This window comes from Nannochloropsis gaditana (assembly GCF_000240725.1).
Source record: "Nannochloropsis gaditana CCMP526 unplaced genomic scaffold scaffold061, whole genome shotgun sequence".
Lineage (NCBI taxonomy): Eukaryota > Eustigmatophyceae > Eustigmatales > Monodopsidaceae > Microchloropsis > Microchloropsis gaditana.
This window is the reverse complement of record NW_005803892.1, coordinates 46837-56301: the sequence shown is the minus strand read 5'-3', so window position 1 is coordinate 56301 and position 9465 is coordinate 46837. Positions and strand designations below refer to the sequence as shown.

Here is a 9465-nt window from a genome sequence, read left to right as displayed (position 1 = left end):
AGGCAAGAAAGTAGGGGTTGTGAAGAAGGAGGAGACGGAGGAAGACAGCAAGGTCACGGGTGCAGTCGACGGCTACATGCCACGGCGTTCGCGAGACAAGGCCTTGGGTTCTTCTCTTGTTGAGTCTCTGTCTTCTAAAAAGATAAAATTGGAGGCGGAATCGAAGCGGAAGCCCTCGGCATGTCCCGATAAGTTGATCCACGACGCGGACGAGGTTCTCAAAATCAAGGCCTTACTCGATAAATGGACAGGACCAGGCACCTCCATCAAAATCACAGCCAGTGAGATCAGTCCATACCCGCAACAACGACGTCCGACTCCATTTGAAGCACTTTACGTGCGCGACCTGCTGGCACAGCTCCACGGCGAACCAGAGCGCGATGTGTTGGAGGAAAATTGCAGCGGCCAAGGCACGCTTTTAGAAAAGCGGGCACGCTCTGTCCTCGATTCTCTTGTCCGCACGATCCTGAGTCAAAACACCACGGACGCTTTGAGTAAGCGTGCTTTCGAAAATTTGAAGGTACGTTACCCGACCTACAAGCAAGTGTTGGCTGCCGCACCCGGCGCAGTAGAGGAGACGATCAAATTTGCGGGGCTGTCGGATATCAAAGTCGGCCGAATCCGCGCAATTTTAGAGACCGTGCTGGAAGAGCACCCCGAGAAGTGCCCCGAAGGGGAGCCAAGTCTGGAGTTTCTCCGAGCGCTTCCGACGGCCGGGATCAAGGAGTACCTCAGCAAGTTCAAGGGCGTCGGGCCCAAGACAATCGCCTGTGTCCTGCTCTTCACGATCGGACACGACGACTTCGCCGTGGACACGCACGTCTGGCATATTGCTAAGAAGCTAGGGTGGGTGCCGGGAGCCGCCTCCAGGGAGGATGCCTACAAGCACCTGAACAACCGCGTGCCTGACGCTATCAAGTATGCCCTACATGTTCTCTTGGTGCTTCACGGAAAGAAGTGCGAGTCTTGCTGCAAAGGCCGCACGCAGCTCGCGCCCGACGGCCCATGTCCCTTGGGAAAGCTACAAAAAATGCGCGAAGAGCTGGTCAAAGCCGAAGCAGCGGCAATGGAGGCTGCGGCCGCGCGGGTGGGACTGGCACACGTCAAGAAGGAGGAAGAGAGCGTGACCCAGAATACGGCTAGGCAGAAGAGCATCAACAAGGGGAAGGGCGGTGCCAGGGCCGCGGTCGTGAAAAAAGAGATTGTCGTCAAGGAGGAGTGGGCGTGAGAATGAGTAGAACGAGGTGGCGTGAGAACCCTTGCATGCAACGCGTGCGTACATATTACATGTGTACATGAGTAGGGATGATGAAACGAACAGTATACAAAGGTGTCATTTACAGATCGCAGTCCTTGGCGTGGCGGACGGAGCACATAGTTTCACCATTCACCATTGCAAAGAGCTCAAGTCGCGCCCGATCCTCTCAATGCCCTCCTTCTCTCAAATCCTCCTTGTCTCCTGGTCCATTTTTCTGCAAGAAGTTCAGATTCACGGGTGGTGTCTCCGGCCATTTCAACTCAGCGCCTTCTACTACTCTCCGGTTCCAAAATCGAGTCAAGTGTCGCTGTCCTGAATCGCAAAGGACCGTGACCACTGTGTGACCCGGCCCCAGCACCCGAGCTGCACGCACACAGCCCACCAGATTCATCGCTGTCGAGCTCCCCACGAAAATGCCTTCTGCCTGGAGGAGAAAATGGGCCATGTCAACTGCCTCCTGATCCGAGACATGGAAGGCCTCGTCGATCCGCGCTTTTCCAAAGTTTGCCGTCAGCCTGTCCAGCCCAATCCCTTCGGCGAGAGAATCGTAGCGGTGGCGCCGCACTCCTCGCTCCCGCTGCGCCGTCGAGTAGCAGACGCCGTGTTTGACCTTGTGGTAGAGGGAGGAGCCCGGGGGGTCCACCAGAAACACTTGTACCTTCTCCTCACGCTCCTTCCAGGCCCGAGACACCCCCGCCAGCGTGCCACCCGTCCCTGCCGACATGACGAAAGCGTCTGGGCGGGCACCGTATCCAGCCACTACCTGCTCCCACATTTCTGGCCCTGTTCCCTCATAATGGGCTCGAAAGTTTGCCATGGTCTCGAACTGATCCATGAAAACTGCCTCGTCACCTAACTCTTCTGCCCGTGCCCGCGCACGATTACAGTAATGGTTAGGGTTGGCAATGCTTGCAGGCTTGACAATTTCAACCTCAGCACCAAACTGTTTCAATAAATGGGCTTTCTCCGCCGCCTGGTCGTCTGGCATGACTATCAAGCATCGATACCCTCGGGCACGGCACAAGGAGGCTAAAGCAATACCCGTACTTCCTGAGGTCCCTTCTATCACCGTACTACCAGGATGTAATAAACAGGCCTTTTCTGCCTCCTGAATCATTCGCAGTGCCACGCGGTCTTTGCTGGTACCACCGGGATTCAGATATTCCACCTTTGCCAAGACACGGCATTCCGTCGCGCGCGATAGACTAGTCAATTCGATGAGCGGCGTGTTACCGATCAATGCCGCATAACCACTTTCCCGATTGCCACATTTATTCCCCAAGGTACGTTTAAATTTCGATCGACGCTGGGAAAATACAAGCAAGATAGCTGCAGTCGTCGCAGAGGCAGCAACTGCTGAAACCACAACAAGCAGTACGTGGTGCTTCCCAGGCTTCGGAAAAGGGGGCAGCAACGCCAAGAGGTCCATGTCCAATGCTTTCCCCACTTCTAGAATACGCCTTGAACTCCCGTCATGTCTGTAAGCGTTTTATATCCGAATAAGATGAAAGAAGAGGCAGGAGGTCGTTGATAAAGTGCTTCGCGGGTTCCTAACGGGAGTGGACAGCAGCAATCAAATTTCTCGCTGACCGGTTGACGCTCCTCCTGTGCACCACCTAACCCCCAAAAATGACACTTAAACCGCATAGAGCCCTCGATTGGTCATTTCATCCCCATGGACTCTATCATGAATGCTATCCATGCCAATTTTAACGACCCCACGTCGCTTCCTTGAAAAGTGCTGTCTATGACCGGGGCGGGACGAGCACCACCGTGCCTTTTTTCACTTTTGAAAAGTACGCCGCCACATGGGCCAAAAATGCACTATGCTATTCCTCGCCCTCACCACTTCCTCTTGAAATCAATATCAGCCACACACAGCAGGATTGCCAAACTTTTATTGAGAACGGTGCCGCAGGCTGACGCTTACGTGCACGCGCAGCAAGCGTCCGATAGACCTGACGTGAACATGCTGAATGACAACATCAAGTTTGTTGTCTCTACGAGCAACACCTGCTTTTGCATCGCGGGCTTAGTCTTGGGAGGTCTAGCAGCATATCTTTACTACGCAACATCCCTTGCTGCGGTGACATTGACCAGTCTTACCCAAGGATGGATCATGTGGACGATGTTGGTCGGCCTTGGGCTTGTCTTTTTATCCTGTCTTGGATGCTTTGGAGTAAAACGTCAAATCGTCCGCGTCGGGCCGTGCGGAGGAAGGAGGTTGCTGTCATTGTACCAGCTTCTACTGTTGGGACTACTCTTTGCTTTTACAACGGCATTTCTGGCTATGCGGACTCTTCACACGCAGGTCCCTCTTCTCTTGGATAATCCAGACGCAGTTTACGCTCGCTCAGAGCAAAATTTGCTCGTCCCTTACTTCAATCGTCTTTACTTTAAAACCAGAAAAGCTGCGGTTAGGGCGCACGACGGAGGGGCGGGATCTTTTAATTGGTTTGCAGACTGGACGCGTCAGAGCTGCCCTTTGTCCATGGATGTTGGTACCTGCACCTCGTGTGGTACTGACGGCGACGGCGGTACCAGTGTGCCCTATACAGATGGATGTTGTCCTCGGGATGACCTCTGCACCGCGGGAAACCTAGATGCCTGTCCATATCACCGCTGTCGGTTGGGTGTGGCCCGCTTTCTAAGTAAGCGCCTGGGAGCGTTGCAAAAGTACCTCAACTTTCTGTTGATACTACAATTGATTGTTCTCATAAGCACATGCATGCTCATCTGCTACAATCCGCGCGACTCCTTTGCAGAGCTATTAGCCAAGACAGGTGTCGTCATCATGCACGAACGCACAGATTTTTTGCCCAAAGATGAGCATCGTACCTCTCGCATTCTTAAACCTCCGACGACAAAAAAGGAGCAACCATCTCACGTAGGTGTAAAAAGGTCACAGAACTCAGCGATCGCGAGTCCTACAACAACTTCGCCTGTGGTGGATATCGAAGGGAAGAACAATACTACAATGTATGGAGGGCGTCGATGTGGTTCTCGGCGCTCGCCTGCTCATATGGTATGAAAAATGAATGAAATAGGGAAAAAAGCTTGCTCATCGATGAATGTTAATCTAATGACAGAAAATACTACATAGGAGATGTCTCAAAGACAAATGAACAATTAACCCTCGTAGCAATCGAGATGGGGAGGTTGACACGAGCCTTGCCCTTCAATATCTAGAGATTATTCCGTCACATGCGTTGTGTGTGTAATACCTACCATTTACCGCATGCGTCCTACAAATCGACTTTTCAACACGAGATATGGGCCATCAACGGCTCAAGGGGGTGGCAAACCGGCTTGCAGGAATCATCCTATGGTAGTTCTTCACTTACGCACATTCCTCCACCTTTTGAACCGAAATCACCCGTAAGATAGCTCTTCAAATGTCAAAAGTAATTTGATACATTCCGCCATTAAGCCCGAAGGTGGCGGGGTGCGTTACCACCACCTACTCGCGTAAGAGTGGAGGAGGAAATGGGGGACGTTACCACGGACAAGAAGACCTTCCGCCTTTTTACGAAAAACAACCTACAGCAAGAATATATCTGCCCACTTTATCTGGATACTGGGCGTCATACATCTATGTAAGTGGTTTTCAATGTGTGGCAAGAGCTGACACTCGGTCTGCCGAATCCCCTCCGCCTTCCCAGTCGGCAGGTTATCTCTGTCTACGCGTCCCTAGTAGTATTGCTTGTAAATCAGTCTGGACGATCATCGGTCCATCAAACCCGTTAAGCCATCATTTATACTATCTACGAACATCCAGACTCGACACGGCGTTTGTAATATCGCATTACAAGCGTGAGGGGGTGGATACGAAGACGCTACCAGCAATCGACGTAGGTGTACCCGAAGCTGCCTCCGAATCAGAGAAGCAGCACTACGTTGGCTTTTGTAAATATTTAAGCCACGGGCTTCAAGGAAAGAGCTTGCCAAAATATGCCGAGATACGCCTGCCTCAGAGCCGGAATCTGTGTGTATGGCTTTGCCCACCTTCGGATTCCTCAGCTTTCGAAGCAACAGATAAGCTAAAGCTTTTAATCCCACCCGTCCTCTTGAGTTCGTTCACATTCTCGCCGCCATCTTCCCTCCTACCTTCACCTGTCTCCTCTGGGAATGCAAACTCTATTGTAGAGGAAGGTGGCTCTCTCGACACGCTCCACCACGCTGGTGCTGCGACAGATGATAACACCACCGGAATGCAGAAGCGTGTACCGGTACGACAACATTTCGAGGGTGCAGAGTTGGAAAGCGACGAGACACCCAGGACTTCTGGGGAACCTCTTTCACTACCTGCGGCGGTTGGGACTCGAGCACGGATTCCTCCGCCTGTTGCCCCTTCTTACGTAAGTCATCCCTCGTCATCTCCTCCACGCCCGGTGGATCCCTCGATGCCCGCCTCCACATTTATGGCGATCGACAATTCTTATTTGAGCACCCTCAGCCAAAATCATGTCTGGTTGTTTGGAGCGCTGGCAGAGTTGCTGCATAATTCCCTGGACGCAGGGAGCACGCGCTTGCATATCGACGTCCGCGAGGAAGACGGAGGGGAAGGCGGGGTCATGGTCCTCGAGATCAAGGACAACGGCGTGGGGATGGGCCCCGATGAGATGGAGGGGATGTTTCGATTGGGTAAAACGTATGCTCGAGACCGGAAAAACGTGGAAAGGGTGGGCCGATACGGCTGCGGTTTCAAGCAGGGAAGCCTTCGGATCGGTTCCACGGCCGTTGTGCTGAGCAAAAGCCTGAGGCATAAGTCATTGGTCATGGGCATCCTGTCAAACGAGCCCCACCTTCGGGACGAGAACGCGGCACCCGTGTGTCGTGTGGTTACATTGAGCCCCGACACCATGGAGCCTGACCCGCTGTACACGTCCCGCCAGGCCTTCCGAGAGGCCTCCGAGCTGATAGCTCGCTACAGCTTCGTCACTCCAGAGCGGCATTGGTCTCTGTTGCTCAACGCCTGGGCGGCGGGAGAGTCGGGCACCGTGGTCTACATCCAAGGCATGGAACGAGGGGATCCGGAGGGCGGTGGCGTTTGGCGTGAGCTGCGAGTGGACAGGGCGGAAGGCGATCTACAGCTGGTGACGCGGTACGGGGAAAAAACATCTCAACACCCGCGGTGCCCTCCTTGCTCATGACGTGCCTATTGACTATTCCCTTCGAGCGTACCTCCAAGTAGCCTTTCTGCAACACCGCATGAGAATCACCTTGTTGGGAAAAGACGTTCCGACGCCAGACCTCCTCGAGACCTTGCTGCACGTACGGCGTTACAACCTGCTCCAAGACGAGCCAACCCGAAAACCCGTCATAGCCTCCGTAGGTTTCTCATCCGAGGCGAAGCGATTGGGCTTGGGCGGGGCCATGTTTTTTTGCACCAACGTTCTGATCGCGTCCTACGTGCGACAGGAGATCGGGATTACAAATCCGCGGGAGGGGATGGGTGTGCTCGCCGTCGTGCATTTAGATCCCCGCCACTACGAAACCCAGCATTCCAAGCAATCCTTCCGTCGCCCCAACCCGGCCCTCGAGAAAATTGAAGAGCGGCTCGGACGTGTCTGGACTCAGTATATTTCCCAAGAGCTTGCGCGCGAGGCAAGGATAGGGAAGAGCAAAGCGGTAGAAATACCGTCCAGGGCCAAGTTAAAAGTGACGGATTTCATACAGTGCGAACACTGCGGCAAGTGGCGAATGGTGACACAGTCGTACGTAATGCAATTCGCAGGGAAGGATACCAAATGGTACTGTTGGTCGCAAGGATCACCAGTGACGAGCTGCGAGGCCCCCGAGGCAGCGATCTCTCAAGAGGGGGAGGAAGTGATGGTGGATTTCAAAACGGGTAGTCAGGCCGAATATTTGACAGCCATCGTTGACGGCGGAGAAATGTCTTACGCAGACAAGATGCCAGGGAAGCGAAAGCATGGGCCTGCAAGCAACAAATGTGGATCACAGGGTAAGGGGCAAAGCGTGGAAGATAGTAGGGAGAGAGAACGAAAGTCGAAGGGAGAGAAATCCCGGACGAAAAAGAAGCATCACGGCCTGGACTTGGACCAGAAGGTAGAGGGCGTGCAAAAAAAGCGGCGCAAGAAATGCCATCGCGATGACTACAGCGACGGAAAAGACGGCGCAGGTCGCAAACCTCGCTTTCTTATCTCGGGAAACGACACCACCTTGCTGAAACCCCTGTCACTTCCTCATCTAAATTTGGTCAAACTTTCAGACGGACGAAAGGTTGTCTTGAAGAACGTTGCTGTGTCTCCTGTGCCCGAAGCCCGCTCAGCCTTTCGAGAGGAATTGAAAAAGTTGCGGCGGCTAAATCATGAAAACCTCGTGCCGGTAGTGGCGGCCCGCATCGAGGAGGAAAAGGCCTTGTCGGCGGTGGGTTTCGCTTTTGAAGAAGCGCTTGTAGATCTTGATCACGTCCTCCTGAAGCCACACTCGCTAGTTACGCTGGAGGACCGATTACTGACCGCGTGCAAGATCGCGGCCGGATTGGACTACTTGCACGCTCACGGGCTGGTTCATGGTGCATTGCGTCCAGCAAACATCCTAGTCTCTTTCCCGATGCCGATGCTGCAGGTGGTCAAGCTGACGGACCAAGGTATTGCCCATCGTGGGTTATCCAAAGGTGTGCCGAATAGATGCGGGAGCGCGGACAGGATTACCTTCACTGCTCCTGAGAGATTGAGTATTTGGTCGTCGTCAATGGCCACGGCTGAAGCAAGAAGTCGATCCCAATCCAAGACGCTGCCACCCCTTGTGTTGCATCCATCGGGTGACATATGGAGCATGGGCGTTCTGCTCCTCGAGTTGATGGTGGGACGCAAAGCGTGGGGCGCAGCGAGGGATCCGAAGGAGCTTCGTCGGCTAGTGGCTGACTTTTCGATAGCCGAATTTTCCGGGTGGCGCATATTCGAGAATTTCAAGTCGCGGCTACCGGCAGACTCGGGATGGGAAGAGCGTCTTAATGGAATCAAACAAATTTTGCAGGCGTGTTTGAGGAGGAAAGCCTCTGAACGCTTAGGATCACACCAGCTGGTAAACAAGCTCGCAGTTCTGAGCGCGGACATCTTGTATCGCCCGGCGCGAGGTCCTTGAAGGCATGGTAGATGTGGCATCCAAGCTTGAAATGTTGAAAACTAAACAAGAAGTAATTAAACAGGAAAAGCTTTTATATTTGACAATGAGGAAATGTATAGAGTTGGTAACAAAGCGTACATTTGGCATGGGGAGAGATCCAGACGAAGCGTACTCGTCGGTCCCGGTGTAAGCTACACATGTAATGCAGCCATGTTCACTTTAATGCATTTAATTATAACACACGTGTATGTACACAGTGGGACTACGTATCTCAAGCACTTCAAAGTGCTTCACATTTTCACACGAAGGCCTCAGGTGTCCCTGTTCCTGGGACTTCAGTCTCATGTGTTGGGCCATTCCAGTCATGTACATCCATGCATGGTGTTGATCATTCGGCTGGCACGGTCTCATCTCCTTTCCCCTCCCTTATTCCCTCCCGTCGTCTTTAATTCATTCTGTGCACCACACGGACCATTGCTTTCTGTTCCACTTCCACGAATTTTCCCTGCAAGCGCCACCCGGTTGAATTCCGGCTGTAGCATTTCCATACCTAGACCGTAGACGGCCGACATCAAGAGCTTCTCCTCCCTTTTCTGTGCTACCCTGTCCTCCTGCAGGCGTGCTTCCAATGCCTGGCATTTCCCCTTGTACTCGGCGTTACTCCTTTTCAAGCTACCAAGCGTCTGAACGTACTTCTCTTGGACAGCTTGGAGGGTCTTCCGCGTGTACCCTTCCAGTCGGTCCTTCTCGCCTTTCAAGGTCGCGATCTGCCCCTCCAAATCCTGGGTCTCGGCGACAAGAGCGCGCACGCGGGCCAATGCAGATTCCTGTGCGGCCACAGCGAGGACCCCTTCCTCCTTCGCCTTTCCCACCTCCTCTTCCATCTCCTCGCATTGTCCTTTCAACATAAGGATTTGCGCCTCCAAGTCCGCCGCCCGCTTCGTTGCCGCGATGGCCTCCTTTTCTCTCTCTCCTTTTATGCGTACCACGTCCTGCATTTCGGAGCGGAGAAGGGCTAAGTCTTCTTCCAAACTAATAATTGACCGCCCCTCCCCATCGGGTTGCTGATTCCTTCCTTCCATGTCCTTCCGCAGCTGTTTATTCTCCCGCTCCAG

The 9465-nt window shown here is 53.4% G+C and overlaps 1 protein-coding gene across 1 annotated transcript; it reads left to right on the top strand.

Annotated features, from left to right (window-relative positions):
- Positions 1-6813: 6813 nt before the first annotated feature.
- On the top strand, positions 6814-8374 carry NGA_2025210 (inactive receptor kinase; the record flags this gene model as incomplete). The annotated part of the gene is made up of 1 exon (XM_005855984.1): positions 6814-8374. A coding segment is annotated over one exon (1555 nt), but the record flags the coding sequence as incomplete, so codon positions are not given.
- Between the last annotated feature and the right edge of the window lie 1091 nt (positions 8375-9465).